This window comes from Vipera ursinii (assembly GCF_947247035.1).
Source record: "Vipera ursinii genome assembly, chromosome: 8".
In the NCBI taxonomy this organism is placed as follows: domain Eukaryota; kingdom Metazoa; phylum Chordata; class Lepidosauria; order Squamata; family Viperidae; genus Vipera; species Vipera ursinii.
Window position 1 is genome coordinate 16,965,844 of NC_139519.1, and position 24,022 is coordinate 16,989,865.

Genomic DNA, 24,022 nt, shown 5'->3' on the forward strand with positions numbered 1-24,022 from the left:
AAGGGTTGCAAGACACTATTGTGATTTTTTTTTTAAGCAACCATTTGTCCTTAGCATCTGATAGGCCTGTTTACCTCCATTGGCCTTTGGTGATTGCGTCTTTTTCTTCTTCTGAACTTCTTAATTGCCTGCCTTAAAACTTAGTCCTCTTGTGTTCTTTTTTTTTATTTAAAGGAAGTACGACCTAATGCAGAATATTGTACAGATCTTGGAATCCGTCCAGTTAAAATGGGAACTCTTTCAGAGTTGGGCGGACTTTTCTCGGCTACACCTTTCTAACAAACTGGCTATATTTGGGATTGGCTATAATACACGGTGGAAGGAGGACATCCGTTACCACTACGCTGAGATCAGTTCCCAAGTTCCCCTTGGCAAGCGACTCCGGGAATATTTCAACTCGGAGAAGCCCGAGGGCAGGATCATCATGACCAGAGTCCAGAAAATGAACTGGAAGAATGTCTATTACAAATTCTTAGAGATTACTATTAGCGAAGCCAGATGCCTAGAGTTACACATGGAAATTGACTGGATCCCCATCGCTCACTCCAAGCCAACGGGTGGAAATATTGTCCAGTATCTATTGCCTGGAGGCATTCCAAAGAGCCCTGGTCTATATGCCATCGGCTACGAAGATTGTCACGAGAAGCCAGCATCTCCTGATCAGGAGAGCATCAGCCAGCAGCCCGGAAACGAAACTCTGGGAGGAAGCGAAATGCCCTTGTCGCAAGCGTCCCTCAAAGTGGAGATGGAGCCCGCCAGAATCATCTATTGTTACCTGGGCATCGCCGAGGTCAGGACTCTCCAGCAGTGCTTGTTTTTACATTTTCAGGCCAACACCAAAACCTTCAGCAAAGAGTGGGTTGGAATCAATGGATTTTTATCACAGAATTGTATCGTGGACCCGGGAATTTCGCCCAAGTCTATTTATATTAAATTTGTAGAAGTAGAAAGGGACTTCCTTTCCGCTGGCTCTTTGGTGGAGTGCCTGGAAAAAGCCATTGGATACCCCTTGAAATTTAACAACTGACTCTCATCCTTCATAAGGATCAGGACCGTGTAAGTATCACCTGTGGCATTTTGGCCATCTGATTAGTACAAGACTGGGCAAAATCAGATGCTCTAACCGAACTGAAATGAGAGAGACACTTCTAGGGGCTTTTTTCACAAAAGTGTATCTCAAGTCAGTCCAATATGCTGTTTACTTCCTTGGGCCAGTCGACTGGTTTTATAAAGAAAAGGGACTTTCAAAGGGAGCATTGTAAATAGGACAACTATTGGTACATTCCACGTTGGATGAACGTACATGTTAAATTTCATATGAAAAAGCTGTTTTCCACAATGTCTCATTTTTTTACACATGTGTCTCGAGTGTGATTACGGTTATGTAATAAATAAGCAATAGATAATGAGTGTCAACCCAGTCACACAAGACTGTTTTCCAGTGCCACCACCGTCAGCACCCCTTGTATATAATTTAGCATTTCAGTTTCCTTACCCATCAAGTGTTCTTACAATTTTCAACCAGTGTTGCCTGCAAAAAACCTCTCTTTCTGTGGTGTACCCCACTTTTACTAGTAGTGTTGCCATATCACCTCTTTTATTTTGGTTTTTGTTTTGTTTACATTAAAATCATCCGTGGCCTTTTAAGAAATATTTAGTTAACCTCTGTGTGGCAGTTAAAAGTAACTCGGCCGCTGGGAAGCATTTGATCAAATCATGCTTTTATCAAATACAATCAAAGCTTTGAGAAAGAGGTGGGCGTGGGTGGGGAACTGGGGAGTTATGGACCAGGGGAGTAAGCATTTTTAATGCCTCATTAAAATGTTCTGATATAAATCCCATTGCGCTGCTGGCTAGTGCCAGGTTTTTTTTTATTTCGTTTTTTTACAAACCTCATTGATCAGTGGAAGTTGTGACATACAATGAATGTGTCAGTCCAAATAAAAACAAACAAATGTGGATTTTCAGAAATGTGTTTCTTGCCTGATTGTATCTTTATGAAGATGTGTACTGGCATTTTTAAAAAATGTTTTATTTATTATACATATTTTTTAATTATTTTGAATGTCTGTATATTCATATGTTAGCACTGTCTTCAGAAGAAAAAAAAAGCCCTCAGGATGGCTTATCTTGCAAAATCCGTACAGTATTATATGAATAAATAATAGCAAATATAACATTTCCTAATAAAAATACAACGTTCTGTATACAAGATTATTTTCCATCTGCTTGCTGAAGGATCCTCATAATTTTGCAAGTTTGCGGATGCTTCATTGGAGAAAGCACTATCAGGATCAATTTGTGATCTTGAGCGTGCTATTTTAGCTCCCCCAAGATGGTCACATTTGTGCAACACGATCATCCCAAATTCTGAAAAGAAAAAAAAAACAACGCTCCTTGTTCATCATCAATACCGTTGGACCTGACCAACTTGGTTTTTTCGCTTGCAGGAAAAAGTTTAGCTTACCGTACTCTCCGAACCAGATTCCCGCTTGGTGACTGCCAATAAAGTCAACTTATCATAAGCCAACTCTTGACTCCTAATTTCAAAGTTAGAATTCCCATTTTGAAAATGACGCTAAATGTTTCCTTCAAAGCCAGGTCCCCATTTCAGAAAGTTGCCCTCGCCCTTGAAAGAATTAAGATGTAGGGAAGGGGTGTTCTAGAATGATCAGTGACCTGATCGTGGAAAAAGTCACACAGGATCCACATAAACAGGCAGACAAGGGTTTGGCAGTTTGCAGAATTCCGCCATAGCAGCAGCTTACCTGAAAATAGTTTTTGGGGTGGGGGGGAGGGAGGGATTGGGGTTTGAAGAGTTGCTGTCTGAGCTTGCGTGTAATTATGTCACTTTTTTGCTAACAGGATATATGATCAGTTCAATCTAGCATGCTCGGGTTTTGCAGTACTAAGTACCGGTAGGTGATAACATGAGCTCACCTGGATGGGGGAGAATCACTGTTTCTGAAAATAAAAGCCCATTTTGTGATTTGTCTCTTATTTTATGTGTCTACCCAGTGAAATCCAGAAGGGGGTGAGGAATTCCTTATTATAACAAAAGTGCACAAAGATAAAATTCAGAATCTCGTCTCTTATCTCACCTGCCTCTTTCCAAGTGGAGGGCTTTCCAGTGAAGGTTTACCATTTGTTCTTTGACTGTACAGGTAGGTAATCCTCGACTTACAGCCACAACTTAGCCCACAATGTATGTTGCTAAGCGAGACAGCTGTTAAGGGAGCTTTACCCCATTTTACAACCTTTCCTGCCACAGTTTTTAAGTGAATCACTGCAGCTGTTAAATTGGTAATGTTAAGTGTAACTGGCTTCCCCGATTTTCTTTGCTTGCCAGAAGATCACAAAAGGAATCACACGATCCCGGGACACTGTGACCGTCATAAATATGAACCAGTTGCCAAGCATCTGTATTCTGATCACATGACCATGGGGATGCTGTAAAGGTCATAACTGAAAAATAAGTCATGGGTCACTTTTCCCAGTGCCGTTGTAACTTTGAACGGTTACTAAACGAACTTGTAAATTGGGGAGTCCCTGTGTTCAAACTTTGGAAACTTCACGGAAAGCTCTCTTAGTTTCTGCCAGCAGGGGGCGACATGCAACAAAGAATTCCAGGTTCTTCCAAAAGCCAACTTTTTTAAAAGAATCCAAACTACTTATTCCCTTAATAATACTAACAGCTGATCTGCTTCACTCTGGAAAGCAAAATGGGGGCTCTCTCCCGAGAAGGAAAAAGACAGGACTTTCCCTAAGCTGATCCAAAGAAATATTAATAGAAGAAATGTTGAAAATACGATGGTGATATTTGCATATTTACTAAAACCCTGTGATTTGTGCAAAAGGAAAGAGAAAAGGAAAAGGGATCGAGGAGAAAATCCATGTGGTTGCTAAGAGACGACAGCGTGATGGCACATAAGCATTATTGATCGAGATTTGCAAGATTTCGTTTATTAACCCACCCACCCCCAAAAAAACACAAAAAAAACCAAAACGCAAAAGACCAAGCAGGCTGACTAGAATTAGTTGGAGTGAATGGAATGGAGTTTTCTAGAAAAGGGCACGGTTGGTTAAACTCTGAACAACTTTCTGAGGCTCCATTGCAACATTCTTGGCAGATTTGGAAGTGATGTCTTTGTAGCACACGCGTCAGGGTTCAGAAGCAATGGAACAGGCAACCCTGGGTACATTAAGGTGGTGCAATGTCTCCCCCTGCTCCCCTATTTTTGGAAAAAAGGGATGCTGCCTCGATCCGCAGTTGTGTTTCCTGAGATTTTGGGAGGCAGGAAACTTCTGCCCCAAAGTCTGTGGCCAAGATCACCACCAGGTATGCTAGGAAATCAGGATATCTACGGGGATTCTCAACCATCCAAGTCATCTTTGTCCCCAGAACTGCTTTTCAAAAGGCAAATGGACTTTCTTGGGGTTTTTTCCTTCTTCTTTGAAACATTTTCTTTGAAAATGTTATAAAGGGTGGGGGGGGACCCAAAAGAAAGTCCAGTTGCCTTTTGAACCTTCTTTGAAAACATTTCGCTTCTCATTCAAGAAGCTTCTTCAGTTCTGATCAAATGATGGAGAATAGAAGGATTTATATTCCGTGCAGTCATCTGGTCCTTAGCATGCTGAAGGTCGAGCGTAAGAAATCGGGAGCTATAGGAGAGCGGGCATCCAAAGCTTGTGACAACATGCCATCTCCTTTGATGTGACTAATGTGAGAAACCTCTACACATGTTGCACTTTTTTTTTTTTGGTGTGTGTGCTTTCAAGGCTGCTGTCTCCAGGTGACTGCCTGAACGGCAACTTTCTTGGTAAAGTTTTCCAAAATTGGTTTGCCATTGCCTCCTTCCTAGGGCTGAGAAAGAGGGACTGGCTCAAGGCCAAAAACTCACAGCTTCTTTAGTTTCTAGCCTGATGCCTGCCTTCTCCAATACACCAGACGGGCTCTGTTATCAATAGCTGTAGCATTCGGAAATTGCCTAGTAGCGCTTCTTGCAAATAACAGGCGAAAAGTGAACATTCCAGAATGTTTCATGCAGTTTTATTCTTTTTATTTATTGTACCTGTTTTTACTGTTGTTTTAATGACTGGCCCTGGACCAAAATTAAACAAGTTGCTTTGTAGGTGAGATGAGCAGTCTCCAATTTTTTATAATACAAATGTATATGTGTTGTGTGTCTGTGTGTGTGTTTATTTGTATATATAAAAATTTGGAGCTGGAAGAAACATTAAAAATGCTAATCTATTTTACACACATACACAAACATGTATATGTAGGTATACTGTAGATATATGTGTATATTTCTTTCTTTCTCTCTCTCTCTCTCTCTCTCTCTCTCTCTCTCTCTCTTCTCTCTCTCTCCCTCTCCCTCTCTCTCTCTCTCTCTCTCTCTCTCTCTCTCTCTCTCTCTCTCTCTCTCTCTCTCCTCTCTCCTCTCTGCCAGTGGGGCAGTGATGCTATAATGCCTTTAAAAGGGATCGGTTTTGAAGCCCTATATAAATCCCACCCATTTCAAGGGCATTCTAGCATCACTGCTTCACTGGCTGGGTAACCTCTCTCAATATAGAAAAAGTATCACTCCAGCTACAAAAAAAACCCCAAAAAAACACGTACTCCCAAGGGGAAATCTGCCAGTGACTTGACTTGTTTGAAGGCAGTTTTTCTGCATGTGTGGAGCACAGCATGCTAACCAGAATACGATTGTTGTTGTTGTTAGCTGCGAAGTCGTGTCCGACCCATCGCGACCCTATGGACAACATTCCTCCAGGCCTTCCTGTCTTCTACCATCTTCTGTAGTCCATTTAAGCTCACACCTACTGCTTCAGTGACTCCATCCAGCCACCTCATTCTCTGTCGTCCCCTTCTTCTATTGCCCTCGATCTTTCCCAGCATTAGGCTCTTCTCCAGTGAGTCCTTCCTTCTCATTAGGTGGCCAAAGTATTTGAGTTTTAGCTTCAGGATCTGGCCTTCTAAAGAGCAGTCAGGATTGATCTCCTCTAGGACTGACCGGTTTGATCGTCTTGCAGTCCAAGGGACTCGCAGGAGTCTTCTCCAGCACCATAGTTCAAAGGCCTCAATTCTTTGGCGCTCAGCCTTTCTTATGGTCCAACTTTCACTGCCATACATTGCAACTGGGAAGACCATAGCCTTGACTATACGTACTTTTGTTGACAGGGTGATGTCTCTGCTTTTTAGTGTGCTGTCTAGATTTGCCATGGCTTTCCTCCCCAGGAGCAAGCGTCTTTTAATTTCTTGGCTACAGTCCCCATCTGCAGTGATCTTGGAGCCCAGGAAAATAAAATCTGTCACTACCTCCATTTCTTCCCCATCTATTTGCCAAGAATTGAGAGGGCCAGATGCCATGATCTTGGTTTTCTTAATGTTAAGTTTCAACCCAAGTTTTGCACTCTCCTTCTTCACCCGCAACAAGAGGCTCTTTAGTTCTTCTTCACTTTCTGCCATTAGAGTGGTATCATCTGCGTATCTTAGGTTGTTGATATTTCTTCCGGCAATCTTAATTCCAACTTTTGATTCATCTAGCCCTGCCTTTCTCATGATGTGCTCTGCATATAAGTTAAATAGGCAGGGCGACAGTATACAGCCTTGCCGGACTCCTTTCCCAATTTTGAACCAATCAGTGGTTCCGTGTCCAACCAGAATACGATAGAACTGGGAATGCCTCAGCACCACAGTTTTCCTTCTGAATCGAGATCTTCAAGAACTCTTTGACAGGGAGGATTGAGAATGACATGCTGTAGATTACTGAGCATGGGTCCCTGCAGTTCTAATCTGCCCATATTTGGAGATTTGGTTAAATCCTGATTTAAGAACATGTTAAATTTGTTACTCTGCTGTCCAAATCTGATTAGTCTGGAAGCTGGAAGCAGACATTGGCTGCTTTCGTTCAGAGGTTAACTTCTCCATCTATTACTTATCTCAGCAGAACACTGAAAGGGGGACTAAATCTGTTACTTTTCTAAGTATGGGGTGGGAGGGGGGACTTAAATGAAGTCACGTGAGGATTACCAGAGATATGTGCATCAAAAGAAACTCCAATTTTTGTTTTCTGTCTTGTGATTCATTTCTTGACGGGTGTGTCATTATTCCAAGGTTAGCTAATGAATAGATTAGCTCTTCTAATGCTTCTTCCAGGTGTTTTGCACTACAAACCCCATAACCTAAGAACCATGAGCAGTTGGAGGTTAGGGGTAATGTGCATTGGACTCTCCGTAAAGAAAGAAGCTCTAACACTTGGCCAATGCTAATGGGAGCTGCAGTTTGAAAGATTTGGAGGGAAGCTGGATGAACTTAGTCAGAATAGCTTCATAAAAATAGCCTTTAAAATATAACCGACAGCAGTTATTTTTTATATATATACACACAACCCAAAAGACTTGTGTTCAACTAGAAAAGGGGTAGGAAAGTTACCAGCCCAGGTTGTATTCTTTACATTGCTTCATAATAGCTGGGTTCACATAGATGAAGCAAAGTCCTTATTGTTGAGCTCAACCCTAGGTGACTGTACAACAGATCCACGGATGTATTTTGGAACCGTTCTGAAGTAGCTTCCCGCTACCCTTTCTGCAAGGTGTATTTATGAGATTTACAGACTGTCCTAACTCGTTATAGTTCCAAGCAGCTTATATGCAGTAATACAACAATAGTGTCAACACAGTAACATTGGATGCTCCTGCTCATTGTGGCCATTTTTACTTTGCTTTTAATGTGCTTTTTCTTCTGTTTAGAAATTAGGTGTTGAAGTGGGGGTGGGGTGAATGGCTGGGCTCAGCTAGCCATAATAATTTAATTTAATTTAATTTAATAACATTTATATACCGCCCTTCTCCCTGAGGACTCAGGGCGGTTCACAGGGCAGAATAAAATACCAAATACAAACATTAAAAAGAGATTAAACAGTTGCCCTAGTTAAAGCAATAGGAGTACAATTCTAAAAATCCCAAGATAAAATTAAGAGACCAAAAATAAAACAACCCCACCGATCCCCATCAGGCTAGGCCAGCTTGTACAAACAATAATGCTGCTCCGTGGGAACTCAAGGCCGCAAACCGATAACGTTTCGGTGGGCTGAGGAGCTGGGGGTAGAGCCCGCGCTCCTGGCTAATTGGAGAATGTGATTTATGACTGCTTCCTAGGGGTGGGACTTGCAATTTGTTACTTTGTATCTGGGCGAAGGGAATGTAGTTTTGGGATCAACTGTGTAGTGCCGATACTTTGTTTCCTGAATAAAATGTTCTCTAAGGAAGAATTCTTGCCTTGAAGTTCTTTACTGGGTTTCATCTATCGGATCCGTGACAAATAGAAGATACAGTAAAAATACTGTATCTGAATTGGATCATCAAAAAAAGTTTAGAAAAATCTGTCATTGGAAAAAAAAACTTTACAGAGGAATCTTTCACCCACTCTGATCCAGGCCTGATCAGGGCTAAATTTTAAGAATTCATTTATATAGAGGCATTTGGGTTGGGGGGGGGAGGAATGCCTATTTAAATGAACTTTTGGGAAGGGGATGGTATTCTGGAGGGCATGGAATGATGGTTTGTTTTCAAACCTTACTGAGGTTTTGATGAATTGGTGTTGGAAGCTTGTGGATGAAGGAACTTTTTCTTCTAGTTAACTACAGACTGAATTTCAAAATAACTTTGAAGACATATTCTCCCCCCCACCCCAATAGATCAATCTAGGAATTGTCTTAAAGTTGCCAAGGTTGAAAAAAAACACGAAGCTACAACACTCTTCCTTTATTTCTAGCTTAGTCGATTCTATGAGCCGACCGGTATGGTTCCTAAGCCATGCTTTCTTGCTTACCAAATGAATCCCACCAATTGTGGCGTAGCTGTGAAATCGCCAATCTATCCGTTTTCTTCTTTGGTGTATATTACCCATTTTCGTTTGTTTGTTTTCCCTGGCTGAAGAGCTCTGATGAGCAAAGCTCCCTAACAGGTCTGTATGTCGTTTCCCCGTCTGGGCTTCATGGTCTCAGCGCCCAAGCCAACTTCTCCTGCAGCAGCATCAGTCTTTGCATTGAGTTAGATCGGGGATGTCCAATCTTGGCCACTTTAAGACCTGCGGACTTCAACTCCCAGAATTTCCCCAGCCAGCCATGCTGGCTGGGGAATTCTGGGAGTTGAAGTCCACAAGTCTTACTGTAGCCAAGATTGGACCGCCTTGAGTTAGATGAGGGGTCCTCAACCTTGGCAACTTGTGGACTTCAACTCCCAGAATTCCTCAGCCACCTGCTGGCTGAGGAATTCTGGGAGTTGAAGTCCACAAGTCTTGAAAGTTGCCAAGGTTGAGGACTCCCGAGTTAGAAGTTTGGATATAAATAACCACGTCAAATCAAAAGCCACCCTGCACAACGGAATTCCCAACTGCCCCTCCCCAGCCCTGCCTCGCTCTCCCCTCCCCGTCCTCCCCAGCCCCTCTGTCTTCACCTGTGGGGGCCACGCCCCTCCCCTTTTCCACCTGATAGGTCCGCCCCTCCCCCTCGCTCCGGGGCTCCTCCCCCTACGCCACCTGCTGGCCACGCCCCACCTGGAGAGCTCCTCCCCCGCCTTCCTGCGCGCTCGCGGGCTCCGGCAGCTGCACCTGCTACTCCGGCTTTCTCCTGCGGGCGAGCGGGACGAGCGCTGCGCCCCGGCTCTTTCTCCGGGGTGGGGAGCCGGCGCAATGGAGCCGTTGGCGCTGGCGCTCGGGATAGCGGCTCTGCTGGGTGAGTGAGGGGCTGCGAAGAGGGGGAGGAGGAGGAGGAGGAGGAGGGCGGCCGGGCGGGGGGGGGGCTTGGGTTGGGGAGTCAAGCGCCGATCCTTTACCCGTCGCGGCTTGCGATCCTGAGTATTCCGTCGAGGAAGGAGGAACGCGGAGGTGGGTGGGATGCCCGGAGTTTTCTCCCGCGGGAGTTTCTGGAGGTTGCAAACTTCCCAGGTCGGCGCCCCCTTGGGAGGCAAGTCCTGCTGAGAGTAACCTAGGAGTAACCTAGGAGTAACCTAGGATCAGTCTACAAAGACCCCGCTGAGGAGAGGAGGAGGAGGAGGAGGAGGAGGCGGCAGCTGGGAAGGGCGGACGAGGGGAATTGCGCGGGTTTAGCCGCTGCCACTGAACAAGGGAGGGGTGATGGGCTCTGGGCAATTGAGGAGGAGGGGGCTGCTGGAAAAATTGGGGAGCTGGGTTGGGGTGTTCTCCACCTGCTTGATTGAGGGAAAGGCCCCTCCCGAATCCTGGCTAGCGACTGTCAGCCCAAGCAAAAAGACTCTGGATTAGCAACGCGTGAGAAGGCGCAGCTGGGTTTGCGCTGGGACGCTATCGCCCGTCCTTTTAAGTTCCCAGCTTAGGGGCGCAGCCTTTGCCTGCCCGGGGTGTGTATGTGTATGTCACTATAATCACACAGAGCCTGAGCGCCCCCCCCAGCTGTTCCCCCCCCCCCGTCGCTAGATATGGGCAACATGGTTTGCAGGAGAAAGCTAACTTTGTGGAGCATTTCTTCAGGTATAGGCTAATTGGGCAACCTGCTTTGGTTTCTGCGGAACCCAGTTAGATCCGCTGTAGTCCTGCGTAAGTTCGCCGCTTTGCCTTCCTAGTCCTTTTTACTATTATTTTGCTTTTCCATCAGCACCGGCGGAGTTCTCTTAAGCACATCGGCTAGGAATAGTCTTAACGGAGGAGTTGACAATCGCTGCTTTGCAAATGTAACGTGTCTGGCCGAAGATCCTTAAAGGAAGATGCCAGCTTCTCTGGCACTTCTAGAGTTGGACCTCAGGCCGTGGGGGTGAGGGGTGGGGGGAAGGCACTCACATGATCGCCTAAAAGAAGGGGTGGGTGATGAACCAGTGGCCTCTGTGAGTAGCCAAACTGGCATGATTGAGCGTTTCCATGATCTAAAGTGGCCTCATTCGCTTATCTATTTCAGTAAGCAGTTGGCTAAATATACTCATAGTTACAGGTGCTGGAATTTTTGTGTTCTTTAGAGATTTGTTTTCCCTTCCCTAAAAAAAAACCCCAGAAACAGTGTTTCTTCCCAGGCAATTTAAAGCATGTCGTTCATCAGCCTATTAAACCCGGGTATTAAAATTATCTACCTGCCCTGCCAACTTCGATAATAATTTATCTGGAATGAAAGGCTGATTCCTATCTCCCTTTCTTTGCTTTCCCCTTCCTGCTTTATATGGAGAAATCAACAAAGACCACCCCTTACATCATGGATCCTTTTTCTGCAATGTCCCCAGATCCTGCATAGCAATCAAGAATGTTCGTTTTAATCCAGTTGGTTTGCCTTTTAATAAGAAAAAAAACCAAAACATGCATCCGTTAGTAATAGACCTTTCAGATGAAAGGTCCCCAGAATTCCAGGCATTGTGGAATTATTTCATTTTCTTCTTCTTCTTTTAGCCTGAATTTTCTCTGGTAGGTTTGTAGATGGAAGAAAGTCATGTCTACTAGTCATGTGGAAGAAAAGGTTGAGGGCACAGTGACTGTGTGAAAACCTTGGAGATACTATGCCAGGTTCTGCAGATCCCATGAATGGTGATCTGCTAGGAAAGTACAATGTGAAAAGTATAACGTTTCAAGTGTTGGACTTTGGAAACCTATTTTCAAGTCCTCTCTCCCCCCCCCCCCACCATCCCTCTACATTGTGGAGCGCTCTTAGTAACTTTTAGCCAGTCACTCTGTTTCACTCCAAGTTACCTAACCTATTTTGGGAAGTAACATTAGAGGAGAACTCAGTCACACCGAGCAGATTGCCTTGAGTCCTCAGAAGAATTGTGGAAGGTAAATGCAAATAGGTTCAGGACTGTATAGGTTGGAAATATGCCGAAGAAGCCTTCAACCTGCAGTGGATAGACCAGGGATCTTCAAACTTGGCAACTTTAAGACTGGCTGAGGAATTCTGGGAGTTGAAGTCCACAAGTCTTAAAGTTGCCAAGGTTGAAGACCCCTGGGATAGACAATGGCTAAAATGATGATGATGACGACAACGATGTGCAATAGATAATAAGGTTTGAGCCATCTATGGATTCTAAGGGATAGGGTTCGGTGAGGGTGAGGGGACAAGAAAAGAAATGTCCTCAAGATTGAGGCAAACTCTTAACACTTGCTCTTAACTCAGATCCTTGGGCTATCATTTGCCTGACCTTCAGTCAGAAGGGCCAAGTGGTGTGAGGCATATGGGAGTTGTAGTCCAGGCTATCTGGAGAGCACCAGTTTGCTTCCTCCTGCGTTCCAACTCTTTACAAGCTTTCCGGTTTTGGAGAGTGAAAATGGGGCACCCACTTTAAAGCCAGCTTGGCTTTCTGCCTTTGTGAACCAGGGCTCTTTCATGCACCTTTGTTTGTTCTGTTAAAACTTGGACTGTAAACTCTTCATTTGGGCACAACTGATAATCTCTGTCAAACATTGTTTAAATGCCAGAAACGCTCGAGCTAATAATATCATGAAAATTTTCTGTGAAACCAGGATTTCTTCTTAAACGAGATATTCCTGTGGTCGGATTGAGGATTGCAATTGGCCCATCAATCCTGGTTGTACGAGAAAACCCAGTGAGTGGGGAAGAGACAATGGTTTTCACAGCTTGTGCATAAGGGTGAGGATGGAAAGGGCTACATTTGATGCACTACGTGGCTTTTGAATTTGTTGAATTGGAAAGGGCTACATTTGATGCACTACGTGGCTTTTGAATCCGTTGAATCCTGGACTCATTTAGAGTGTTGAATATATGTCAGTGGTGCTTCTACAAGTCCCTGCTTGTTGTGGCAGGGCTAGCATCCTATTATTATTTTTGGTGAGAAAAATACAGTATTAAAAAAAATTGTGACAATTGGTGACCACCTAAGGAGATCTCCATAGGGATGTGGGTAACAGACCCTGATCTGTGTCTACCAGTAAAGCTTTAGAAGAGAAAGCACCTTGGGTGCCATACAAAGGTCAGAGGTTCTGGGAGAAACAGAATTCAGACCAAGATAGTCTCTGTTCCTTGTCTTCCCTGTTGTACATTGTTGATGAAGAGCGAGGTTTTTGTAGAACAGCAAAACCTGCTAAGTAAAGCTGCATCGCTTTTTAAAAAGTCAATAACACTGTTGAATATTGGGGGGAAAAAATCTTTCAAGCTCCCAGGTGAGAGTTCATTTTTACTGTTTATATCCAAATAATATCTCCAAGACTTTAGACTAGAAAAGTTCAAAGTTGCATGCTGGTATTATTATTATTATTATTATTATTATTATTATTATTATTATTATTATTATTATTATTATTATTATTATTAAAAAACCTCACTGGAGTCAATATGTTTAACCAGACCACAGTGTCTCAACTCAGTCCCCAATGTGAGAATTCAACTTGGCCCCGATGAAGGCTACCTCTCTACAGAACGATAATTTCTAAGGTGCTAGAGTGCTAATCATAACCTCTTTGATGCTAATATTTTCTCACTTGTCTTTCTGAATCAGTCTGCAATGCTTTGATGAAGGGAAATGTGAAAAGTGAGATGGACTTGCATCTAAGGCTTCAGCATATAATAATAATAATAATAATAATAATAATAATAATAATAATAATAATAATAATAATAATAATATAATTAATAATATGATGATGATGATGGAAATAACCTTGGAGGTCATCTAGTCCAACCCTATACCATTTCAGACAAATGGCTGTCCAGTCTCTTCTTAAAAACTTCCAGTGTCGGAGCATTCACAGCTTCTGGATGCAGGTTATCCCACTGATTAATTGTTCTCACTGACAGGAAATTTCTCCTTAGTTCTAGGTTGCTTCTCTCTTTGGTGAGCTTCCATCCATTGCTTCTTGTCCTGCCTTCAGGTGCTTTGGAGAATAGCTTGACTCCCTCTTCTTTGTGGAAGCCCCTGAGACATTGAAACGCTGCTATTATGTCTCCCCTCATCCTTCTTTTCATTAAACTAGACATACCTAATTTCAACAACTCTTCCTTATACGTTTTAGCCTCCAGTCTAGCAGGCCTATAGCTTGTAAAAAGGTCTGTTAAGCTCTGAAGAATAATAACCAGGATGGAAATGATGACTTAAGTCTATAGCTTAAGAAATGGTCTGTTAAGATCTAAAGAAGGATGACCAGGATGAAAAAAATGACTTGGTGGGCATGGGGTTATTTGAGCTCCAGAACCCTGTTCTCATAAATATTAAATCTAGAAGGATCTTAGGCATGTTCCTAAATAATTAGAATGAAATCATGTGCCTTTGGTTAGTGCTGTAATATCCTAACATCTTTACTTCTCTCTCTCTTTCCCACCCCCCAAGTCCTACATGATCAAGAATATTACAAGTCAGAGTTCTGAGACTTGGTATAACTGCTTCCCTGTAAAGGAAGTCATTTGTGTGTGTGTGTGAGAGAGATAGCTTTCAAAGGAAATGAATGCAATGACGCTCTAAGTCATGAGGCTGGGAACATGTTCGGTTTCTCCCAAGAGAATAGATTGGGTGGGCCCATGTTTTCACTTCTGGCTTGGATACCCAGGATCCTATAACAATATTCTTAACTGGGCAGAGGGAAGAACAAGGGGCAGCATCAAGAATATGTAATTGACAAGTGGATAAATCCAGTTGTGTGTTATGTTTCTGCGTAAAAACAAAATTCTTGACCAAATGGGCAATGCACTAACTAGACACCTTTGGTAAAGTAACTGAAATTGTATATTGGTATTTAATTTTTCTGATCCAGAAGTTCTGTTCTTTTTCTCATTTCATGCGTATGATGTGAAAGAACAATCAATGCCAAGGTGCTAAGAAGCTGACTGTGGAGAGGGCAGGGAAGAAGCGGGGGTCTCCCAGCACTCTTAAAAATGAAAATAGGACATAAAGGGAAAGAGTCGGACCACAACAGAAACAATCTATAAAGTTGTAACACAATAAATAGGAAATTTACTTCATCTACTTCTTTTATCCTGAGAATGAAATCTGAAGTGTCTTAGCCACTGGTCGGGATGAAGCTCTTCTGTCCCACTTCTGTTCCACTTTCAGAACCGACTGTCTTCTGGGGATGAGAATGGTTCCACCTGTCACATGGAAGAATTAACTCAGAAGAAGATAATTTGGCTCTAAAAAAAACTCCAGTGACAGGTTGCAGCCCTTACAAGGTAGACCAGACACGTGTGGGGGCCTTTGAGGCTCTCTGAGCTTGGTTGGTTTCTTGCTGACATTTCATTAGGTAACTGGTTAGGTGCTAGTAATGATATTACCTAGTTTGGTAAGGAAACCTCTTCAAGGAAACAACCAAGCTCAGAGAGCACCATAGCCCGAGCTACACATAATTCGCCTTTATTACAACCGGATGAAATAATTCTACTTTGTTGTAAGGTTACATCAATGGAATCTTGTAAATCTGAAAGTACTTGTTTCCTCCTGTCCCCTTTACAGCCCCAAAACTAAACAGGGCCTCTTCTTCTGAGTCTTTTGCCCCACTCACATTCCAGCTATGGGCTAAACCAGACATGTCAAACACAAGGCCCGGGGGCCAGATCCGGCCCATGAAGTGGTTTCATGCGGCCGGCAAAGCCATCCTGGAAACTGAGGGAATGGCCCCCGCTGCCTTGGCCCTGGCCCAGAGACCCTCCTTCTGCCAGAGACCCTCAGATCTGTCCCACTCCTGCCCAGGCCCCCATAGGCACCCTTGATGCGAATGATGTAGAGCTGGCCACGCCCACCCAGTAGGCCATACGCACTCTAGCCACGCCCACCCAGTAGGCCACGCCCACCCTGGCCACACCCACCCAGCCCCCTGAGGGCAACCGCAATGCTGATGCGGCCCTCAATGAAATTGAGTTTGACACCCCTGGGCTAAACTGCCTTTTATCTGACTGTTCCTTTGTTTGCGATCATTTGCCCCATCTCATTCCCACATGTCCTTTCACCAGGTAACTGGGCGATGGAAGAAGGAAAAGCTTCCAACTGCTATCGGTCCAAAACTATCATCCGATCAGCTTCTGAGCCCTTGATGATCCTCTGATGGCCTTCCTGCTTGCCTTTCCATCTTTTAGGTCTTGGTTAATGCTCGCTGCCAATGGTAATAATTTGTGCCACGCTAATCAAGAGGATGGGTTCACGTACCCAGTAAACTACAATGTAGGATGTGGTTGTTACAGAAATCTTGTTCCACCTGGTTATAAGTCATGGTTGATGGATTAGTGTGGTGTATGAACCACCATGATTAACTCGAGAAACTGAAGCTTAGCGCAATGAGTGAATTCGGGCTAGTGTTGGACATCATCCTTGGGTCCCTTTGAAGTCAAAGATGGCAATCAGATAGGTATGGAGAAAGTGGTTTGGAATTGCCCCTCTGATCTGCCTTGTTTTGCGTGCTCAGTTTCGACTGGCCACAAGGCGAGTGATCCAGATGCTTTTTTTACCGTTCCTAAAGTTCTGCTAACCTGGAAATGACAAGGATGGACCTGAAATAATCTTCTTTACAGAAAACAAAGAAGGTCCATATTAACAAAACCTGGGAAGCAGCAAACCATCTCGAGTGCCTTATGTTCCTCTGCTCTTGTATAGATTTTGGACCTTCAGTGAATCTGGAGAGAATATTGGCTATTAGCCGAAAAGGAGGGAAATTGGGGTGTTTCCGATATTCCTGTGAGCCAACCTATTAATATCATATTAAAGCAAGCGTGTCTCCCTTTTGGAAGAGTGAGAGTTAAAAGCCTTGTTTTGGGTATGAACGGAGAAGTCACTTTTTTCATTATTATTTTTTTAAACTCTCTCGAGTTTTAAAAGTTCCTCCTGCCCTAGGGTCGTGAGAAATATAACAAGGGACTTTCTCAACAAGCGTTCTGCTTAAGGCCAACTCATATCTGTTAATTTTATAAATAGTCACTACTCACAAACAAATGTTCCGCTTCTGTTGTCCCTACCCACCCACCCACTTTGTACTGAAGCAGAATAGGAAATTCCCATTTTGACCGAGGAGAGCTAATAACAGATTTATCGGCTTAGAAGGATGGGAAGAAAAAGTGACTTTATCATTTGCTGCTTGGATGGCTTCTTACCCTGATCGGTGAAATTTGCACTTATTAATGTGCGTGTAACAGCAGAAATCCATCAAGTGGATGTCACAGCCAAGGGGGAAGCGCACAGCACTCTCGCTTTAATTTTGTCTTGGTTTCATATTGTGTAAGCATCTTACTTTCACAGAGCAAGAGCACCAAATGAAATCCATCTTCATCCTTTAATTCCAAAACGTTTAATAGCTTAGGGGGGAGGAGGGGACATCTGATTGGAAACCTATGCTCAGGAATTACGTGAAATGCCCCAAATCCTATTTTTGAGATTTGTGTTTTTAGATTTTTATATGTTTAAATGATTAATGTCTGGTGGCTTGCTGTTGTTTAATTATCTTTAAAAAAATAAAATAAAATAACGGAAGCTCAAAAATGTTCTTGCTTAATGGGCTTTTAATTCCTGCTGATGCTTTTCTTGTCTTTTTCTTCCTCTCTCATCTTTTTTCTAAATATTTCTAAAAAAAAAATTTAAGGAGTGGATGTTTCTTCCTGTAAACTGAAATGAAGGGCAGTGTACGTATATATTTTAAAATGAGAGGAATGGGTAGGAGAAGCAAGGATGGTGAAGAATCCCTCTTCATAACTAGCACGGTTTGCTTTCTTCTTACATTATTGGGAGGTGGAAATTCAACGTATCTCTCACATAAGACTTTTTTAAATTTTCAGGGGAGACCAAACACATGCAATAGACGTGCAAACTAGGCCTCCGGTAACATCAGGAGGGGAGGGGTCCTTAAATTGCTCCTGGCTTTGGGATTCAAAGTTGTATGAAATGATGAGAAGTTGTTTATTTAGTACATTACTATTCCAGGATTGGGTCTGGTTGGTCTGTGGGGAGATCAGACAGGAATCCCAGGGTAACGGGCTAGAATGAGAAGTTTGAAAAGCTTCTTTTCAAAGAAGTTTGAAAAGGAGAAATTTCCTGACAGATAGAACAATCTGTGGAACGACTTGCCTCCAGAGGTTGTGGGTGCTCCAACACTGGAGGTTTTTTTAAGAAGAGACTGGACAGCCATTTGTCTGAAATGGTATAGGGTTTCCTGCTTGAGCAGGGGGGTTGGACTAGATGACCTCCAAGATCTCTTCCAACTCTGTTATTCTGTTATCCTGGGAGAAATCTAAAATTAATCCCTTCTGAATAATTTACAGGAAGCCCCCTGAAGCCAACCTCAACTCAGAGGAGGCTGAATATTTGTCAACCTTTCCTCCAGGAATAAAAGGGGACATTTCTCATTCTCCTTTTGGTTCTGTTCTTGCAGTGCCTTCTTGGTTCTTACGAGAAGATTCTCTAGGAGGAAGGTCAAGTGAGGAGGGATAGCACCCAGCTCCAAACTATAATTCCCAATTCTAGTTCAGCATCCTGCACTGTTCTTTACCAGCCTGCTACCGGCCCTGCAGAAAAGGCAGGGACAACCCCTTTTACAAGAAGGCAAGAGGCTGGAATTACTCCTGCCAAATTTATTGCTACAAAAACAAATAGAACAAGACACGAACCAAGAAACAGGAGGTTTTCAAGCGGTTGCCTTCAGCAAACCAGCCCTCCCACGCATTCCCCCTTAAATACAGTTCAGGGTGTGGCTTCTCTCTGCCTCCTTCTGAGGAGCCCCATTGCCTTCCTCTGTTTACTCCTGATTGACTGCCTCCTGCGTCGGGCGTCCTTGAACAGGGCCAGCTGTGGGTCATCTTCATCCACGCTGTCAGGCTCACACAGCTGGGTTTGCGTCGTGACCAGATGAGAGGGGCCTGGCTGAGGGCTCTCATCAAGCTGTCCAATCCCCTCAGCAAGCTCTTCAACACCCCCCCCTCCTCCTCCTCTGAGTCGTCCGACCCAACTGCCGAACCCACAGGCTGACCCTGAATGCCCACTGAGATGCACGTTTCTCTCTGGTACCTAGATCAAAGTCAAGGAGATGAGAAGAGCTGTGACTGATCAGGTGCAGTTTTTTGCCTATAGGATGCCCACAGCAACTGCTCTAGGGCATGGGTGCTGAATTAGCATTTGGAGACCTTGTACGTTCTTGTGTGCTGATGATGCATAATTGGCAAAGCTGACTTTGATTTTTGTAAGTGTCCTTGTACTTTTCCCACTGCCTTTGTCCTAGGCAGCAAAGACAGAAGATTTTGTGCCCTTGGGAAGATTAATCCAAGATTTTTAACTGGGATTGAAGAAGGAACAAGAAGGAAATAAAGCTTATTCTAAATGCACATGATGTATCAAATCTCTGTAAACCAGAATTTACCCCTTGATGAGCACAGGACTGCACAGATCTCCTTTCGTTTTTTTAATGAGATTTTCTAACTACATTTCTGATTATTTTCCAAGGCAAAAGCCCCAAGCAGCCAAAATTGCATCATAGCGCAGCAAAGAACATTTAAAAACAAGATAATATTTTTAAAAAACCAAGATTCAATAAATAGATGAGAAGGAAGGCTTCCAATATGTCAGCTCTTGAAAAGCAACAACAATAACAAGAATTCAGCATTCCTCTGAAATGAGCTAAGGAAGGGGCCAGAGGAAAAACCGGCTGACAAGTGGCCAATCAGAATTCAGAGCTACAACATAAAATGGTCCTCTATGCTTGGAGAATGTGCCGTAGCTTCGTGTGTTTGCACAAATCGTTTTTTCTATGTTGGGTGACTGAGATTGTGTCCATGTTCCTAATCCTAGGTGGCAGCTTTATTACTAGACTATTACTAGACTTTTATAGCTAGACTATTCTCAGAGGATAATTCTGTGATTGTTAATGTGATGCAATCTGGTGTTTCTTCAGGGGCATATTTGCTGGAGTGTGGCAAGGCAATTAAAAGCAGTGTGTGGTCTTGGGCTAGAAAAAATGGAACATCCCTACTTTTAGAACCGCCAAAACTGGAAAAAAAAAAGAAACCAGGTGTGACTTTGGAAATGGAAGACACACGTTTTGTGTTTGATTTTGCCACCACACCTGGTAATTAGGTTATTCTCTGGGATCTGGTTCCCCCTGAAATGGATGTGTCAAGCAGGTTGCTAAAATCAGACAACTTCTTTTAATTCTGAACGTTTGCCCTGCCTTTAAATGAGATAACTACTGCAAAACAGCAGCCTGTATCTGTTCAGATGACAAATGCCCAGAGCTGAACAGAGATTTCTATCCGCATGACGTATTTATATCTGGACGCAACTGGGTTGTGCAGTGAGAAAGATCCAGGCAAAAATGCCATGGGTTTCCTTTAAGGCTCAATAGGAGGAAGATCGTTTTTCTTGGATCACATTTGGATCACACTGAGATGTTGAGTAGGCTGCCTCCTTAAATTGGGGGTGCAACCTTCTCCAACTATTCAAGGATTTGACATCAGAACATGTGTATAAATTGTTTTTCTTCTTGGATGTGTCTCTCCACTTTCTCCTGGCCACCAGCTAACCTTGTATTTTTCAACCTCTGCAGTTTTAAGATGTGTGGACTTCAACACAAAGAATTCCCCAGTGCTGGCTGGGGAATTCAGTGGATTGAAGTCCACACATCTTACGTTACTGGCCTAACCATTGCACATGGCTAAAAGTCTGTCTGCTGCTTTCAATTTTCTTTTCTTCAAGGTGACAACTCTTTGCTAGAAAAGCAGAATAGCCTTATTACCTGTTATCAGGATGAGATGGCGATGACTGCATTCTTTTGATCCTGAAGATCTCTTGCGTATCTCAGCTGTCCCAGAAAGTGGCTAGCTAGAATAATCAGGCTTCAGGTTCTAGACAGAGGCGAGATTCAGGTAGCAGGTTAGAAAAATCATTTTGAAAGTCAGAGTCGGTCATCCTTGGATCAGATTAATGGAAATGATGGAGAGGGTAGGTTGGTTGCTGGTGGCCTTCAGATAGAAGCCGGAAGTGTCAACGCTGCTAACATAGAATGTTTTTGATCTGACAACAGATGGAGATGCAACCATTTTCTTTAGAGTTAGAGCTAGATGATGCTGGGGGGAGGAATGTGCATGAGAGTTTAGCTAGACATAACAATACTGAACCTAGTGTGTGAACCAAGGTTATTGAAATAAGAGATGATAAGAATTGGCGGCTGGAGAACTGGAGGGGAAGCCTGCATTTCAAACTAATTGGAGAATGTGATTTATGACTGTCAACTGGAGGAGGGATACTATGTGTCCAGCAAAGGGGAATTTAAGGTTTTGGCTTCGATTATGTTCGTGCCAATGCTATGCTACTCAAATAAAGATTCTTTAAGGTGAACAATGCCTTGAAGTTCTTTGAAGAGTTTCATTCAGAATGCCATGCTTTGGTATCTTTATCTACAGTTTGTTTCTGTTACTCCTGTTCATAGTGAAATTATTGCAAAGTTCAGAAACTTAGAAGAATGCCTAGGTTTTTTTTTTCTCTTAGAAACTACAGTAAGCACAGCTAGCGTGAGATTTGTTTTTATTAGTAATATGTCTCCCTCGGCTTTTTCATTGACTCATGAGCATACCTTGCCCGCTCTAGAGTTAGAAACTCAAGTGCTCTTGATGCAAAGAAAGTCTCAGTGGAGTGTGATGTTTAAAAACTTTTATCTGAAATATTGGGAGCTAGGTTCCAAATCATTTGGGTGAAGTCTAAGCTCCTTCGGCCTCACTGAGTCTTCGGAGCTGATGCTAAAATGCACTGTCACCTTTGCAGATGAGAGCTTTGCAAATCCTGGTTCTCTCTGCAAGCTGGATTCAATGACCTAAATCCATGGATTTGCATTCCACCCTCCCCCCCCACCCGCCCACTGCCAAACAGCTACATACAATAATGGGTTTGATTTATTCGGCAAGATTAAATTTTAGTCTCTTGTGGGATTCACTGGCTACCCTCTTCTGACAGAATTTCATAAAGCATCATTCCCCTTTCCTGTAGCAGAGATACTTAATATATGCAAGGCAAGTTTACTTGTGGGAAAATGTTGATTTTGATCACGGTGGTCATTCCTGACTGCTGTGATTTTATTTTAAATTTCTTGGACTAAATGTGCACTGTAAGCGTAGAACTGCACTGGGTGTAACAGGTCCTCCGCATTTCTGTGCGAGCAAACTGCTTCACCATCTGACATAACTTTGAGCAAGTTATGGCCTTTAAAATATGCTCTTAAAATATGCATGTTAATGGGCAAAATAGAGCATTTTTTCCCCTCTCTTCCTCAAAACTCTCGGTTCCTTTTTCAGGCCCAATGCCCCCGGTATAATTGCATTTTGGAAAATAAGATGAGATGAATCGGTCCCTCCAGAAATAATTACCACTTCACAAAAAAATAATATTCTGCTAAAATTCAGGATTTTTTTTTTCTAGACAAGAAGTCTTTGTAACTTGCTCCAGGGAATGTTTACAGTTTCTTGTCTTTCCCACTATGCTGGCTTCTTCATCCATCTTCTGGTATGCCTTATGAGAGCCTTCATGCCCTGGCACAGGGTAAAGATTTAATGGCTTTTAAACAGTTAGGTGGCTAATGCCTTAATTGGCTATAAAAATTAATCTTCTGTGGATGGGTTTATATAAAAACATGGCATGTGTCCAAGACAACAGAGCAATAAACATAAGATGGTGCCATAACAAGCTCTTAATTACATACATGGCACAAAAGAAGAATCCACTGACTCAGTAATTGATGTAAGGAAGCAGGTATTATTATTATTATTGTTGTTGTTGTTGTTGTTGCTGTTGTTGTTGTTGTTGTATTGTTTTAATAGCCATTGACTTGCCTACCAGTTTGCCTACTGTCTAGGTTGAGCATCTAGACAATAATAATAATAATAATAATAATAATAATAATAATAATAATAATAATAATAATAATAATAATAAATAATTAATGATGATGATATATAAAGTTGGAAGGGACTTTGGAGGTCATCTAGTCCAACCCCCTGCTCAGGCAGGAAACCCTTTACCATTTCAGACAAATGGCTGTCCAGTCTCTTCTTAAAAACTTCCATTGTTGGAGCAGTTGCAGCTTCTGGAAGGCAAGTTGTTCCACCGGTTAATTTTCCTCCCTGTTCAGAAGTTTCTTCTTAGTTCTAGGTTGCTTCTCTCCTTGATTAGTTTCCATCCATCTGAGAACCATTTGCAGAAATCCTATCTTCAAGGAGAACAAGAAGGGATAGAAGCTTGTCAAACAGAAGTCCAACCTAGATTTAAGGCAAAATTTCCTGACCGTTAGAAGAATTAATCAGTAGAATGACTTGCCTCCAAATGTTATGGGTGCTTCATCACTGGAGGTTCTCAAGGAAAGATTTGTTTGTAATGGCATAGGATCTCCTGCTGGAGCAGGGGGTTGGACTGGAAGACCTCCAAGGTCCCTTCCAACTCTGTTATTCTGTATTCCAGGGCTCCCCAAACCCCGGTCCGTGGGGCTGATCTCAGTTTTGTTGCTGCTGTTCAGATCACCAACAGCAGGAAACCTATTATCTGCCTTTTGCTCCATAGCAAGCAATTTACTTTTGCTCCTGCTAATAGTGGAACCTGCTGTGCTGAAATTTTCTTCTGCATTTTCTTTTAATCTATTCCAATTCAGTTTGATAGGAGAAGGTGACTTTCAATTTTTTTTCCTCCGAGGAGAAGAACATTTCAGTGAAATTCCTGGGCGAAATATGGGACTTGCAGATCATGAGTGCCCCGCTTTTTAAATTTATATTACAATCCTTTCAGTGATGCTCATTGCTGGCTATCAATATATTCAGAGACCCTTTGATTCTTCCACGCTATATATACTATAAGGGACGCGGTGGCTCAGTGGGTTAGGACGCTGAGCTTGTCAATCAGAAGGTCAGCAGTTTGGCGGGTCAAATCCCGAGTGCCACGTAGCAGAGTGAGCGCCTGTTACTCGTCCCAGCTTCTGCCAACCTAGCAGTTCGAAAGCACGTAAAAATGCAAGTAGAAAAATAGGGACCACTACGGTGGGAAGGTAACAGCGTTCCGTGCGCCTTTGGCGTCTAGTCATGCCGTCCACATGACCACGGAGACGTCCTCGGAC

The 24,022-nt window shown here is 43.1% G+C and overlaps 1 protein-coding gene across 3 annotated transcripts in view; it reads left to right on the forward strand.

The window, feature by feature from the left end:
- MSANTD2 (Myb/SANT DNA binding domain containing 2) overlaps nucleotides 1-24,022 on the forward strand; it is a gene marked incomplete at its 5' end in the record, with an annotated part of 74,448 nt that overhangs the window by 13,340 nt on the left and 37,086 nt on the right. For 2 of the 3 annotated variants that reach the window (XM_083368658.1, XM_083368659.1), the window contains one exon: nucleotides 175-2,584. The exons of the other annotated variant lie outside the window; for it this stretch is intronic. In XM_083368658.1, the coding sequence (XP_083224784.1) occupies nucleotides 175-1,027 (853 nt within the window). In that variant the 3' untranslated portion in view covers nucleotides 1,028-2,584. Of the gene's footprint in view, nucleotides 1-174; nucleotides 2,585-24,022 lie in introns of those variants that run through there. 3 annotated transcript variants of the gene reach the window in all.